At 37.8% G+C, this 15,526-nt stretch overlaps 1 protein-coding gene across 4 annotated transcripts in view; it reads left to right on the forward strand.

Moving 5' to 3' along the window:
* The window catches only part of UBR3 (ubiquitin protein ligase E3 component n-recognin 3), a 122,548-nt gene that overhangs the window by 34,851 nt on the left and 72,171 nt on the right, over positions 1–15,526 (forward strand). For all 4 annotated transcript variants that reach the window (XM_029071480.2, XM_029071482.2, XM_029071481.2 and 1 more), the window contains 7 exons: positions 36–88; positions 197–330; positions 1,597–1,682; positions 3,341–3,482; positions 5,702–5,798; positions 8,149–8,290; positions 10,163–10,267. In XM_029071480.2, the coding sequence (XP_028927313.1) occupies positions 36–88; positions 197–330; positions 1,597–1,682; positions 3,341–3,482; positions 5,702–5,798; positions 8,149–8,290; positions 10,163–10,267 (759 nt within the window). The remainder of the gene's footprint in view (positions 1–35; positions 89–196; positions 331–1,596; positions 1,683–3,340; positions 3,483–5,701; positions 5,799–8,148; positions 8,291–10,162; positions 10,268–15,526) is intronic.

Below are 15,526 nucleotides of genomic sequence, written 5' to 3' on the forward strand. Positions count from 1 at the left end.
AAGAATAAAGGAGTTTTTTTTGTTGTTTTTTAAAGGTGTGTGCTTCTAGACTTGACCCAGATTATTTTATTTCATCTGTTTTTGAAAGGTGAGGATAAGCTTTTTTCAAGAAACTTGCAGGCATACTTTCTAATGCAAAAGTTTTTAATTTAACTTTTTAACTTTAAAAATTTATCTCTAATTTTATCTCCGATAGATTCAAAGTGGTGGATTTGTTGACAATGGCATCACAGCATCAAAATACCGTACTTGATTCTGAGCATGAAAGATCTATGTTGGAAGGAGCCCTCACATTTCTTGTAATTTTGTTAAGTCTTCGTTTACATTTAGGTAAAAGTAATTATAGTTTATATTTGCATGTTTCACATGTTTTTACTCCTTTTCTTCCCACCCAAACCCTTTCCTCACCCTGACTCTCCCATCGCCGTAGACCATCATCCTCCTTGTCTCACAAGCCTGTAACCTTGGCTTTATCCTCATCTCATCTCTCTCATACAGTCCACATGTTTAGTCTGTCACCAAATCCTATTGGTTCGGCCTTCACAACATTGCCAAAACCCACCCTTATCCTGTCCTACCTTGATTACTGCATCAACCTCCTTGCCCACTTCCCTGCCACCTGTCTCGCCCCACTCCAGTCCATGCTTCATTCTGCTGCCCACATCATTTTTCTACAAAGCCATTCAGCCCATGTTTTCCTAATATTCAAGAACCTCCAGTGGCTCATCCACCTCTGCATCAAACAGATACTATATTTGTCCTTACTATTGGCTTTAATGCACTCAATCATCTTGCCCCCTCCTACCTTAGTTGCCTGATTTCCAACTACAGCCCAGCCTGCACACTTTTGCTCCTTTAATGCCAACTTTCTCTCTGTACCTTGTATCTTCCTCACTGCTGACTTCTCACCAACGTCCTGCCTCTGGCCTGGAACCCCATTTCTCTTTATATTGGACGGACGATTACTTTCCCCACCTTCAAAGCCTTTTAAAAGCACATGTCCTCCAAAAGGCCTTCCCTTACTAGGCTCACATTTCCTCTTCTCCCACTCCCTTCTGGTTACCAGTGCATTTAGATTGGCAGCCTTTATTCACCCCTCCCTCAGCCCCACAGCACCTAGTTACATTGCTTTATTTTATTTATATCAGTGCCTGAAGCCATACATCAGATGTATCAGTCTGTAAGCTTGTGCGCAGGAAAGTGTCTGTCAACCCTGTTATATTGTACTCTCCTAAGCAGTTAGTACAGTTGTCTGCACACAGTAAGTGCTCAATAAATATAATCGATTGATTTTAAGTTAGTGGTACATAACATCAATGTAAAACAAAGGGGATGTGGATAATAAATAATGCAGATCCTTTGAATTCTAATTAGGTTTGTAAGTATATTATATTTCATGTATTTATTCAATATATTAGGGAGCCGAGAAATCGAATTTGGGGAAACTCCACTAAATATTTGATATATTTAGTTTTTGGAAGATTTTGAATGTGTGATTCTGCAGTTACATTAGCTTTATGCATTTTGAGGCATATTGATTATTTGTAAATCATACAACCCTATTTGAAGTACTAATTGTATTTTTAATTGCTTTAGGAATGACAGATGATGAAATCCTCAGAGCAGAGATGGTAGCCCAGCTGTGTATGAATGACAGGACACATAGTTCATTGCTGGATCTCATATCCTTAAGTAGATTCAGTTTTAGCTCTGCATTTGTAAGTCACGATTGCTATATTGTGTCATGAAATTGAATATCATAATTTTCTGAGTTTCTGTTCTGAGACCGAGAAACTGGATTGGATGGGAAATTCTGTCAAATGTGCTATTTATTGCTACTCTCCGTTGAGTATTCTGTGGCACTTCTCTCCTGCAACCCCACTATCCATCATCATCACCATCTTCTGCCCTCCTCTGCAGAAGTGAAGTAGTTCCTCATTTGTTGCTTCTCGTGGCCTGGTCTAGGAGCTTTTGCAGCGTCAGTCCGGGCTTTTGTTGAGATTCTGGATAATGGCAACAGTCGAATTTGGACATTCATCAGAGGACCCAGCCTGTTATAATGGCCAAAATTTAGGGTCACCAATGGCAAATTTTTAGGGTTAAAGCTCAAATTATTAAAAACATTCCATCCAATTGCATGATGCTGTAAGTAAATAGTTCAGGCTTATGTTCTTATGTTTTATGTATCCATGTGACCCAAGTGGTACCATGCTGCAATGCAAATTGGACACATAAATATTCTCTAATTCTGGAACTATAGGAATTGTCAACATATTCTCATCTAGTCTGGGTGAAGAAAGTGTGTACATATATCCAGAATTAGTTGAAGATAAATTATATATACTTTGAAAACTTGTTCAAATTTTTGTAGTGCAGTATAAAGAAATCTTGGTGTGCGGCTTGAAGGCTTTGGCCTGTTTCAATTTAGCCACACTCTCTTAGGGGACTGTTAACTTCCAAGATACTTGATAAGTATTGGACTTAATGTAATGACTCAGTGAAACAATGTTACCTGCTTATACTTGGTGTCATTCTCAATATTGTTGGATCTAAGATATAGTTATAGTATAATTTAATAGTTTATAGTAAACATGATTCTTGAAGATTTCAAGAAACAATATTTTCTTTTTTTTTCTTTTTTTTTTTTTACTGTTCTTTGTGCCAATCTGTCCCTTTGTGTACAGTTGCATTGGATAATTTATGGTAATTTGAATATCATAACACTTAAAATGTAATTTGAATATCATAACACTTAAAGTGCAATTTCCAGGGAAGCTACATATTTCCTCAACCCTTTAGACCACTATTAAGTAACTTTTGTTTTTCATCATACTGTATTCTGTTCCCTCTGGTTTTAAGCAAATGAAATCAGTGTTTTTCACTAGAATCACCTCTATAAAGTTATCAAAAGGTGACTGTGAATCAAGGAATATAAGGTCATTAAAAACATCTTTTTGAAAATAACCTCTATTTAGAAGCTGTTTCGTCTTCCAGATACTCCTTGAGCACCTCACACATTCACTATCTTATTGGGATTATATAAGGAGAGATAGTAAATTCAGTGAAGTGTTAATTTTGTAGATTTTTTTTCTTCCCAACATTTAATCAGTAGTTTTTAATGGAATTGAAAAATGGTCTCCCAAAGCAGAAAAGAAAACAGTGATTACAAAGTTGGGAATACTGCGGATGAAGACCTCTTGTGGCCAGGTTCAGAAAATGACATTTTCAGTGTGTTTTGGGATTAATAGAGATTTTTATGAGTATAATTGTTAAATTGGGTGCCTTGACTAGGAAATTACTCCTGAAATAGCCAATGTTGTTTTCTTAACATAGAACTCACATTCCAGAAAACCCCAATCCCAAAAGTGGCATTATTCCAGGCAGCTATAGCTTTGAATCAGTGCTGTCTGCTGTAGCTGATTTTAAAGCCCCTGTTTTTGAGCCTGGAGGTTCTATGCAACAAGGAATGTACACTCCTAAAGGTATGTGAAAAAAATGTATTATTTAAAATGTTATAACGTCTGAGCTTTTAAAGTAAGTTTTATCAAGTTGCATCTTTTATATACTAGAAAAAAGTCTCTATGGATGCATAAAAGCTGTTTACTGACTTTGATTAATTTTCTGTTATTCCTTCTGGATTTCTGTTTAACCTGTGTTTAATTTTTTGTTTATATTTGACTAAAGTGGTTGCCATCCTCCTTCTCTTTTTGTTTTCACCCCTACTTTGTCTTCTCGTAATCTATGACTCTTGGATACCTAGTACTGCACACTCAACCCAAACTGTTATTACTGAATTATGGTTTACATCTCCCTCCCACCTTAGCCTGACTATATCATACCTTTTCAGTCCTCTTTCTAAGTGATTATCCCTCCTTTGTGGGACGGGAACTGGGTCCCACTTGAATATCTTGTATCTTTCCCAGTGCTTAGTACAGTGCTTGGCACCTAGTAAATGCTTAACAAATACCAAAATTATTACTTGTGTGGAAACTAATGTACAGTGCTCTACACACAGTAAGCGCTCAATAAATACGACTGAATGATTAAAAAATACCTATGCAAATTGATACCATATTTAGGCAAATTGAAGCCAAGTAGGGAAGGGATAAGAAGAAAAAAGGCAGAAAAAGTAGTGATCAAGTGACCAAAAAAAGGAAAAAAAAATTAAAAGCAAGGCAAGATATAGCGAATAAAGTAAGTGAAGTTGATTTAAAAAAACAGTGAAGTAGGGTTGGTGAGTGATATGAAATATGGCGATTAGATAGGAGAGTAGTTAGGTGAGAGAGTCTGCAGTTTGTAGGTGGGAAAAATGGTATGTGGATATATAGGTGGGGAAAAATGTGGAAGATAGTGAGTTTGTATAAGGGTGCTAAGATGTGTGGTCAGAAGATTGATGCAGGATGCTTATTTTACATTGGATTAGTCGGTTGAATTTGTTTTTACTTACGTGTTTGTGTTTTCGTAAAACACAATAGGTTTCACAGGTTCCGTAGAAATATTGGAGAATATTATTGGAACAAAATCATAAAATGACAAAAAAAGGTATCAGAATCAAAAGTTTTGTTGTTGTTCAACCTTGGGCACTGGCGGAACATTTGGAAGAAGTTTAAAATGTACCTCTCTTTTTATATCCATCTAAGCAGTAGGAAGTCCAAAAATTGATGAACATACAGTAATTGAAATAATATATTTAATGATTAAAAAAATAGATAAACCTAGGGCAAGGAATGCCTGGGATTGGAGGCGGCTATACAGAAATCTCTCTGAACCTTCTTTTTAGAAGAGCTTTAAGGGAGAGGAGTTATGTGATTTGGCTTAAGTGAATGAGAAGGATTTTCCACATGGGAGAAAGATTTGGGAATATAGCATTGTTTTGATTAGCAAAGTGAGTGAGCGAGCACTGTTTGAAAAGCAAAGCAAGCGCATCTTGTTTTGAGATTTTATTTTACAACTTAAACTTGATATATATTTTGATAGGTTAATTTATAACTATAATATTTACCAAAGAATATAATTATAGTGGTAATATAGGAGAATAATCTAGGATTTTCTGGGAATGGAATAAATCTTGTAGTAGTATAAAAGAGTCAAGCTATGTGGTTAAAATAATTGCTTAGTTAATTGCTACAGTGTTTGTTTAAATACTATCCTGCTTTGTTGATTACTTTGTTATTACCAAATGCATAAAGGTTATTATTTGTATCCTTTATATATGCAATTCAGAAATTTGTAGTTTCATTTTTTGAGTAGATTAAGGTCTATAAAAATGCCCAAAGAACTAAGAATTAAATTTGGATGATCATTATAGGAAAATACATATTTTAAAACATGAAAGCTGTTCATAATTATCTTTCCATTTTTATACATTATTATAATTATTATATTATTTTGTGCAGCTACATATTTTTCCTACTTTACTATTGATAAGCCACAAAAATAGGCATTTTGATAATCTCCTTAAATTGTACAAATAACCTTTTTATACCTATGGAAAAATTTCACTATGATTAGATTATATCTTGAGTTGTTAGTGGGGAATCCCGGTATATCACAGTTATTGTTGAAAGCAGGTTAGGTGAATAAAACATTCTAAATTGTCTTTAGTTTTGAATAGACCTGTTGTTGTCATTTTTTCCAGTAGAACAAATTTACCCATTAAATGTGGTTATATTAACTTGTACTTTTTTTTTTTAAACAATAGCCGAAATATGGGATAAAGAATTTGACCCAGTCATGGTAATTCTTCGAACAGTGTATCGTAGAGATGTGCAGTCAGCAATGGACAGATATACAGCATTGTAAGTTCATCATATTTAGTAATAATAGTATTGATGATTGTTAGCATTTTTTATTTCATTTCATCACATAAAGTTGATACTAAAATATCAAAAGGACAGTGACAATTTATATCAGAAATTTTACTTTTTAATATTCCAGCAGATATTTTTTCTTCTATATCTGTTTTAGGATTCTTGAAAATTACTTTGAATTAAATAGTATACATTCACCAAGGAGGGGGAAAAAAAGTGTTTTTAGTAGTTTTCTGAATTAAGTTAAAAGTTACACTTTGTGTTATTCTGCTTCAAAGCCAGCAGAGGAGGCACAAGTTAAGTAGTAACCTTTTAGAAGTAAGTGTCAACGTCATAGATATGACTGAGCAGAGCCAGGAGAGTAAACAAAAACACTGTATTTACTTTAAACTTTGTTGCAAATATAAATAAAAATATGCTGTTTAGGCAGAATAAGTGGACAAAAGTAAAAGCAAAGCCAATTGTAATGGTAAACTTCAAATCCGTCATTGTACATTAAGGAGACTAAAAACTTGTAAATGAAGTATCCTTTTGACTGATAGTTGTGGTTTCTTGCTTGTAATGCATTTCTTTCATTAAATTATCTAATTACCAAACTACATAGGATGATAAAGAACAAAATAATTCTAGGAAGTTAAAGAGTAGAGTTAGATATTTTTTTTGGTAGCCTGTCTGGAGCTTGGGGCATAAAGGCTTGCATTTGGTACCAACTCAGCAGTCAGACTATTCTGGTTCCACTTCTATTAGATGCTGAATTAAAGCCTGATTAGATGCCAAAGTAAAACGAAGGGTAGGAAGTGGAGTTAATATTGCAAAAACAGAATCTCCTGAAAAATACACCTATAAATCAAACTCGATACATTTATGGATAAATTTGTATTTTCAGCCACAATTCCTCTCACTTCACATCTAAAATTCATGATGTCACAGCCGCAATGTCAAGAATCCTTTATGGGATTTTCCCCTTCCTTGTTTCCTGTAAACCATTCATGTATGAATCCTCTTTAATATTTCTGATTTTTTTGGTAATAAATATATTATTCAGCTGTGACATTGACAAAGTTTTGTGAGAGGTTATTGTAATGATAATATATCTGAAAAAACACATCAACCAATTGTAATGTAATATTTAATTTGTTCTGAGAAATGGCAGAATCAAAGGTGATACTTCTTTGTTGGGCAGTCATGTTGCCCCAAAGTTGTCGATTTTAATTGGTTATTTATGAATTTGTTGGGAGGTTCTAAGAGGTGCTCTGTTGCTTTCACTGGAAAGTCTATTAACATGTGACCCTATTCCACTTTGGTTTGTTAAAAGATGTTTAATAATGTTGGTATTTTTGTTAAGCGCTTACTATGTGCAGAGCACTGTTCTAAGCGCTGGGGTAGACACAGGGGAATCAGGTTGTCCCACGTGGGGCTCACAGTCTTAATCCCCATTTTACAGTTGAGGTAACTGAGGCACAGAGAAGTTAAATGACTTGCCCACAGTCACATAGCTGACAAGTGTTAGATCCAAGATTCGAACCCATGACCTCTGACTCCAAAGCCTGTGCTCTTTCCACTGAGCCACGCTGCTTCTCTAATATGTTTAATATAAAGGTTACTAAGTAATTTGGGGAGTATGTTGTATATGTTGATAGTTTTTGGTTCCTATTAATATAAAAAGAAAGGCATTAGTTTTATATATACATACAATTTAACATCTATTGTCTGGTTTTCATAACTTGCCTAGACTTTGAGAACCATTGTCCTCTCAGGTTTTGAGTATTTAAAATAAAAAAGCAGAATGTGGTTCATGCATCATCATTTTATATATTTTTCTTAGTTTATTTTCAAAATACAATTCCAATTTTTGTCAATTCCTTTCTATCCTTTCTAGATTGTCATGTTAGATTCAAAGGATAAAGACATTTTTAACACCTACCATACATAACCATAAACCTGAACTAATACTTTAAAACAGGAAAATTTTTATTGAGGGGCTAATTATGCATCAGTGAGAAAATGGAAAAAATATGAGTTATTACTCTAGTCCCTAAAAGAAGGAAAGCAAGCAACCCCTGAAAAACCCTAGCTACAAGAAAACCCCAACAAATCCCAAACATGCTCATAAAAACTGAACAACTTGAACTATCTGTGTTCTAGTGAGCTTTCAAAAGAGCATTTACGAAGCTAATTCTGTTATATTGTAACCCAAGCGCTAAGTATAGTTCTCTGTACATAGTAAGCTCTCGATAAACAGGATTGATTAATTAATGAACTGTTTGTTATAGGACTTAAGGTTCTTGTTCAATCTTAAATTTGATCATTTCATTTTGATCTCATTTTGTCTTTACAGTCTAAAACAAAGTGCAAAGTTTCCTGGAAACCCTTGGCCTCCTTACAAGAAAAGGACACCACTACACCCAAGCTATAAAGGACTCATGAGGCTTTTGCATTGTAAAACATTACACATTGTTCTGTTCACTCTACTTTACAAGGTACAGTGATAGTGTGAATTAAAGGAGTAAAATTAGAGTTCTATTTCAGTGGTTTAAAAGGCTTCAGATGATACAGAAATATTTTGCTCAGACATCACGTGAGCAAATATATATTTGGAATGGCATGTAGAGTTCATCAGCAGGGGGCTGCTTGGGTTAAACATATGGGCAGTCATTGAGCTTATGATGAAGTTTGTTCCTGTCCTAAGTTGAAATATAAGTTGGAGCCAAATTTCTCACAGGAGCAAAGTGATAAATGGGAAATAGGTTCTGAGTGGCTCAGTACCCTCATGACACACTTATGGCTTAACACACGTCATAAGGCAACACAGAAAAATTGTAATTCTCCAGCCATCATTCTCTTTTTATAAAATATGAGCTGATAGGTGGGTTTGATGGGGTGACTTTTCTTTTTGAAAATGTCCCTTCTCCCCCAGTTTTCACCATTTTTCTGTGGTCCTTCCAAAGCTGCTCCTCCTCCTAGCCTTGCTTTTTGAATTTTTATTTGTCAGAAGTTGAACATAGCTGGCTGGCTTCTCTAACTGCAACACGCAGTCCTTCCTTGTTTTTCCTTGTGATTGTGGTGATCCTGAGACCCGCAAGGTTTGAAGGGAGGGAGGTTGTTGGTATAGTGCTCTCTTTCCCCATGGTGGTCCCAGGGACTGCAAGTGGGGAAGGGCAGAGAGTTGGGGGCAGGCCCCAGCTTGGCCTGGCCCCTCAGCTAAGGGTGGTCTCACCAGAGCAGGAAGGGAAGACATGTTCACCTCAAAAATTTTAAACAGGTTTTGGATGAGAAAGGGAAGGCAGCTCAGGAACTCACAGGGCTGTGGAGTGCAGACTTAAGGGTGCTGGTGCAGAAAAGGGTGTATAGCTGTAGATAAACAAGGAAACAATTTGGTTATGGGGAGAGGGGAGGAAAGTTGAAAGAGAGTCTGGGAAGTTGGGGCTCACCAACTTGATTTCCTGGTGGTTACCTCACCAGGGTGGGTTTGCACATCCAACTGACCTACAACATAGGGACTAAGTGAAGCCAGTGCCATAAAGGAGACTGGTATTTTAAGGAATGACCCAGTGCTGTGAAGTTGATTTTGATGCTGTAAAGCCAAAACTCAGTGTTAATTGTGAAACACTGGCTATGCTATTCATAAAAACTCAGGCTTAAATTGAGAACTGCTTGTTTTGTAGAAGCACACACATCACCAGAGTTTTTGTTTGTGACCTCTTTTACCTCATGCAAACTTATGAAGTTTCGCTCTTCATTTATTGCCATCCAACTGACCTAAAATAATTCCTTTTCAGAAGTTGAGCAGTTGTAGTTTACTCCCTACACATAAACTACTTTTTATATCCTTATTTGGCCTTATCTATGAACCTTACAGCCCAGAGTCCAGCAATTTAAGAAACAGTGTGACTTTGTAAAATTGAGTCATTATATGATGTATTTAAGAATTTTTGGCATTAAAGGATTGTTTTTTCGAAAAGAAAATTTTACTACTGATATGTGAAGTTATCTGGTGCTTCATAAAAATATAAATTTTAATTCTTCAGACTAGCACGATGTAATATGTGGTTCACTTTTGGTTTGCTTCAATTTTATTTTATATAAGATCCTTGATGTATTACAGTTGCTCCCAGAACAACCATATCTAGATTTTTCTGTTGGTTCTATAGCTGCCTTTGATTTGTTAGGTGATCTTAGGCGAGGGACCATAATTTCACTGAGCCCCTGTTTTCTCACTCTCCAAATAGTTAGGGATTGATTTACCAGTCTGACAGGGCTTTTTTGAGAATTACATTTGGAAACTGCTTTAGCACTTTTCGAGAAAAATGTGTCCAAAAAAAGCTTCAGATGCTAATGTTTATATTTTTTAGATTTTGATGGACCATCAGAATCTGTCAGAACATGTTCTCTGCATGGTTTTGTATCTAATTGAATTAGGACTTGAAAATTCACCAGAGGAAGACTCTGATGAAGAGGTAAGCAGGCTTTTTATCTTTAAAAATTAAAGCACAATAAATTAGAAAAAAAAGTTGCACAATCGTTTTGAAAATATTTCGTCAGTGAAATCTCCATAGGGAAATATCCCAGTTCCTTAGATGAGGTCATTTGACAGGTGATTTCCTGGTCAAATTTTGCTGCAGGATTGAAAGATCATTTAGTCTTAGAAATGTGGAATTTGAAAGAATGTAATTATGTCTTTATAGGTTGACATTTTATTGAAGTAATTATTTTTCTTTTACCATATTTTCAGGGCAAGATGAACTAATTAACATGGGTTTAGAATCAAAATAATTGCCCCTGGACACCAATCTCGAGTTCCTATAAAATACTAAAATAAGGTACTAGGGAGGTTATGGAGTTTCCATTCTTGTATATCTTTAATAGCAAACCATCTTTCTTAGATGATTTAGCTTGTTATTTACCTGCCTAGAGTAAGGGATTTGGATGATCTCTCCAACTCTCTAGTTCTTTAATTTTATATTCCATTGGAAGTTTCCTATTAATTCCTCACACTTTGTGTTGGGTTTGTTGCCCAAAGTGCCTACTGCTATTTTAGTTTTTTTCTCTGGGTCTCTTAGACCTCTGCCAAAAAATAGTTATTTCATTTCTTATTGCTACATTCCAGCGGAGTGTTCTTGTACTGTCTCCCAACTGTCCATTGCTTTGTAATATCATATGAGATTTTGCCTCATTCTGTACCCATCTTTTTCACAATTATCCTATTTCCACTCACCAAAGAATAGTTGTGAGTATTCTGCTGTTATCCATTCTCCTCAAATTTGCCACATAGCAAAGGTGTGATGTGATGAGCATTGTTTAGATGCCCATGGTATGGCAGCATTTCAGAACCCCATTAGTTTCATCCCTGTTTTGCTTTGATTTTAAGTGTGTCTGTGTGTGTGCGTGAGAGAGAGAGAGAGAGAAAGAGAGAAAAGCTCTCCTGTTGGTCCAGTGGAAAGAGCATTGCTTTAGGAATTTGAGTTCTAATCCAGGTTCTGCCATCCGGAGCTTTGCCGTAAGTGGTGAAGATCTGAGACAGAAGAACAGTATAGCGCATTCCAGGAGATGGGCACGCCCAGCAGGAATTCTGAAAAATAGCTTGCTGTCAAGGGTGGCAAAGACCACAGTGGCTACCAAGGCAGTCACCTGTCAGGTCGTGGTGCTATGCCGTAACATTGGCACTTCACTACAGTCACATTGGCCAAAAATGGGTCTTACCTGCAAAAAAAAAAGGCTTTTGCCTGCACTTCTCAATGTACTCTACTCCCGCTTGCCTACTCAGTTGTTGCATTCTGTGCCTCAGCATAAACATGACTGTTGGGATTATAAACCCTGAGGTCTCAAGACCCAGGTTGATCTGTTATTCTTAGAAGGTGACTCCATCATCATTTTGCCTAGGTGGTGATGTAGTTGAAACTGCTCCATGCTTCTAAGCTCATAGCCACAAGCTCACTACCCTCAGTCCTCTGTTCTTTCAGTTTTGTTGGAAACTTAATGCCGTGATTGTGACCCACTAGCCTAAACTCACTTTTCTTCCCCTGATCATGCATTACTGGGCAAACGTCATGTCCATTGCCTAATGTAGTCTTAACACTCCTGGAAGGTAGGGATTATGTCTACTAATGTCATTGTTCACTCCCAAGTGCTTAGTATAGTGCTGTGCACTCAGTAGACACTGAGTAAGTCCTATTGATTAATTGCTCGATAAGCTGCTACCCAAGTAAGTGAATTCATCGACAGATTCAACTCTGAGTAGTTGGTATGGTTCTCTGGTGGTATGTAGGATTTACCAGGTATGGACTGATATATAACCTTGGTGGTCGTAAGACTAACTGGCAAAATCCATAGTGCTTTGCTGTTTCTGAGAAGTGCTTCTTAATGATCTCCATATCTTTTTGTGTGTGCATTTCCACAATATAGTTATCAGTATGTAGGAGTTCCTGTATGAGAGATTCAGGGACTTTTAATGATCCTCTCAACCTGTTAAATTGAAAGACCTTCCCAGAAGATTTTTACTGTAATCTTACACCAGCCCCAAATTTCCTAACATAGAGACTGTGATAAACAGGAATTGACAGGCTCAGTGTAAAGTCCTGCTTTACCCCACTGGGATTGAGGAAAGCTAATTAATAGCCTGATTAACTTGTATCTATCCCCTTGCTTAGAACAGTGCTTGGGACATAGTAAGCACTTAAGTGCCTGGCCATACTTTAGGATTTTAACTCAGTACAGCTACTTCTTTTAGCTGTTGCCATTGTCCAGATCTACTTAGCATCTCCACTGTTTTATGAGATCTATCAATCAATTAATGTTATTTATTGAACACTTACTGTGTGAGGTAAGCACTAGGGAAACTACAGTAGAGCTGGTAGATATGATCCCTGTCCACAAGGAGTTTACAATCTACTGGGGAGGTAAACATTAAAATGAACTGCATATAGGGGAAATAGATGAATATGAGGATATGTATGAGTATGAGAGAAAAGCTCTCCTGTTGGTCCAGTGGAAAGAGCTTTAGGCTGTGGGGCTCGGTTGAGTATCAAAGTACATAGTCGACACAGATTGAGAGGCAGGTAGGGGAAATGAGGGCGTAGTCAGGGAAGGCCTCTTGGCGAAGATGTGATTTTTAGGAGAGTTTTGCAGGTGGGGAGACTGGTGGATTGTCAGATGTGAAAGGGGAGGGAGATCCAGGTCTGAGGGCAAATTTGGACAAGGGGTCAGCAGCAGGATAGATGAGATGGAGGTATAGAGAGTAGGTTGGTGTAGAGTGTATAGAGGTGAGTTAAGGTAAGAGACAGATGGCTCCTGCCTGTAAAGGACTTGACATTGTTCCTCTATCTGATGTGAGCAAAGATTTGGTCTGCTCTGCTTCCCTGAGGCCTGAGGCCATATTGGGATTCTGGGAGGGCAAGATTAAAACTGATAAAAAAGCCAGCTGCTCACCACTTTCCTCCTAGCTTCTGCCAAGTGGTGACAAGAGCGTGTGTAGGGAGGCTGCATTTCAGGCTTCATCACCCACACAGCTTGGGAATTCTGGTGCCAGAAACATCCCAGGCCATGTGGAAAAACATTTTTAAGGTTCTAAAAAGGACATTACAAAAAATGGGAAGAGAATATTCATCAGACTTGAAAATATCTTTCACAAAATATTTTCATAACTATTCATATTACACTTGATAGTATCAGGAGGCATCCTGCTTTTGAGCCTGATTTTTTTGTAACCTCAGCGTTAATCAAAGCTCATAAAATATTGTCGTAATTACTTCTGTATTGAATTTTTAATATATCAAGGTGTGGGCTGAATTTTATGATACTTACGTAAAATTTTGTTCCTTAGATTCGCCTTATCAGAGGACTCTGCTCTTCTAAAGGGGAGAACTTTAGGGCATATCCATAAGATCATCAAGGCACTCAGATGTTAGCGTTATGAAAGATTAATTGAAGTGCTTTTCCATGCACAAAAAAGTGTACTCTAGAGGAAAGTGTATGGGCCCGAAGCTGGAGAACTGGGTTTTAATCCCACCTCTGCTACTTGCCTGCTTGTGACCTTGGGCAAATCACTTAATTTATCTGTGCCTCAGTACCTCATTTGCAAAATAGGGAAACAGACTCAATCAGTCAATATAATTTATTGAGGCATTAGTGTGTGCAGAGAGCACTGTACAAAATATTTAGAAGAGCACAGTACAATAAAATTGGTAGATCTGTACCCTGTCTAAAAGGAGTTTACAATCTAGAAGGGGAAACAGACATTATTAATTACAAATAAGGGAAATGGACATAAGTGCTTTGGGGCTGAAGGTGGGGTGAATATCAAGTTCTTAAACGGTACAGACCCAAGTGCAAGGACTTTGCAGAAGGAAGAGAGGGTAGAGGAAATGAGGGCTTAGTCAGGGAAGGCCTCTTGGAGGAGTTGTGATTTTAATAATGATAGCAGTGATCATTGTGGTATTTGTTAAGCGCTTGCAAAGTGCCAGGCACTGTTCTAAGTGCTGCGGTAGATGCAAGGTAGTTGGGTAGGATACAATCCCTGTCCTACATAGGGCTCACAGTCTTAATCCCCATTTTATGGATGAGGGAACTGAGGCACAGAGAAGTTCAGTGACTTGCCCAAGGTCACACAGCAGACAAGTGATGGAGGAGGAATTAGGACCCAGGTACTTCTGACTCCCAGGTCCGTGCTCTATTGACTAAGCCTCGGTGCTTCTCAGGCTTTGAAGATGGGGAGAGTGATGGTGGGCAAGGGGTCAGCAGCGAGCTAGACGAGATCAAGGTACAGTGAGTAAGTTGGCATTAGAGGAGCGAGGTACATGGACTGGGTTGTAGTAGGAAATCAATGAGGTCTGGTAGGAAGGGGCAAGCTGATTGAGTGCTTTATAGCCAGTGGTAAGACATTTCTGTTTGACCCCCCCCCATACTCCACTGTTTACTACAGCATTCGACACATAGTGAGTGTAGAACTAATATTATTATTATTTTTACCCTCCTAAACTTTGGACAGTGCTCGCACCCATAAGGACACTATCGATTGATGGATTGATGAAGCAGTGTGGCTGAGTGGAAAGAGCACGGGCTTGGGAGTCAGAGGTTTGAATCCTGCCTCTGCCACTTGTCTGTGTGACCGTGGGCAAGTCACTTAACTTCTCTGTGCCTCCGTGACCTCATCTGTAAAATGGGGATGAAGACTGTGAGCCCCACGTGGGCCAGCCCGATGACCTTGTATCTACCCCCAGCACTTAGAACAGTCTTGACACATATTAAGCGCTTAACAAATGCCAACATTATTACTATTATTATTATTATTATGCCCCTGTCATAGTAGCCTCCGAGTTTGGGAATGGAGTCACCCTGGGGAGTCTGCTTGTGGAGAGGGTCTCCCTGTTGGCCTTATGTGGTATTTCTGGAGTTCGTGTTTTGTTTAGTACAAGGAGCCAAGGACCTGGGAGAGTCTATTACATTTATCACTGCCAGCTCAGGAATGTAATCAATCAGCGGTATTTATTGAGCCCTTACTATGTGCGGTGCACCGTACTAGGTGCTTGGGAGAGTACAGTGCAACGGAGTTGGCAGGCAAGTTCCCTGTGCACAAGTAGCTTCCACTCTAGAGGGGAGTTTGGTGTAATACCCACTCATCCTTGTGAGCCTTGGTGGGGAATCAGTTAATCGATAGTATTTACTCTGCGTTTTAATAATAATAATGTTGGTATTTGTTAAGCACTTACTGTGTGCAGAGC

The sequence above is a fragment of the Ornithorhynchus anatinus genome, chromosome 9 (assembly GCF_004115215.2).
Source record: "Ornithorhynchus anatinus isolate Pmale09 chromosome 9, mOrnAna1.pri.v4, whole genome shotgun sequence".
Taxonomy (NCBI): Eukaryota; Metazoa; Chordata; class Mammalia; order Monotremata; family Ornithorhynchidae; genus Ornithorhynchus; species Ornithorhynchus anatinus.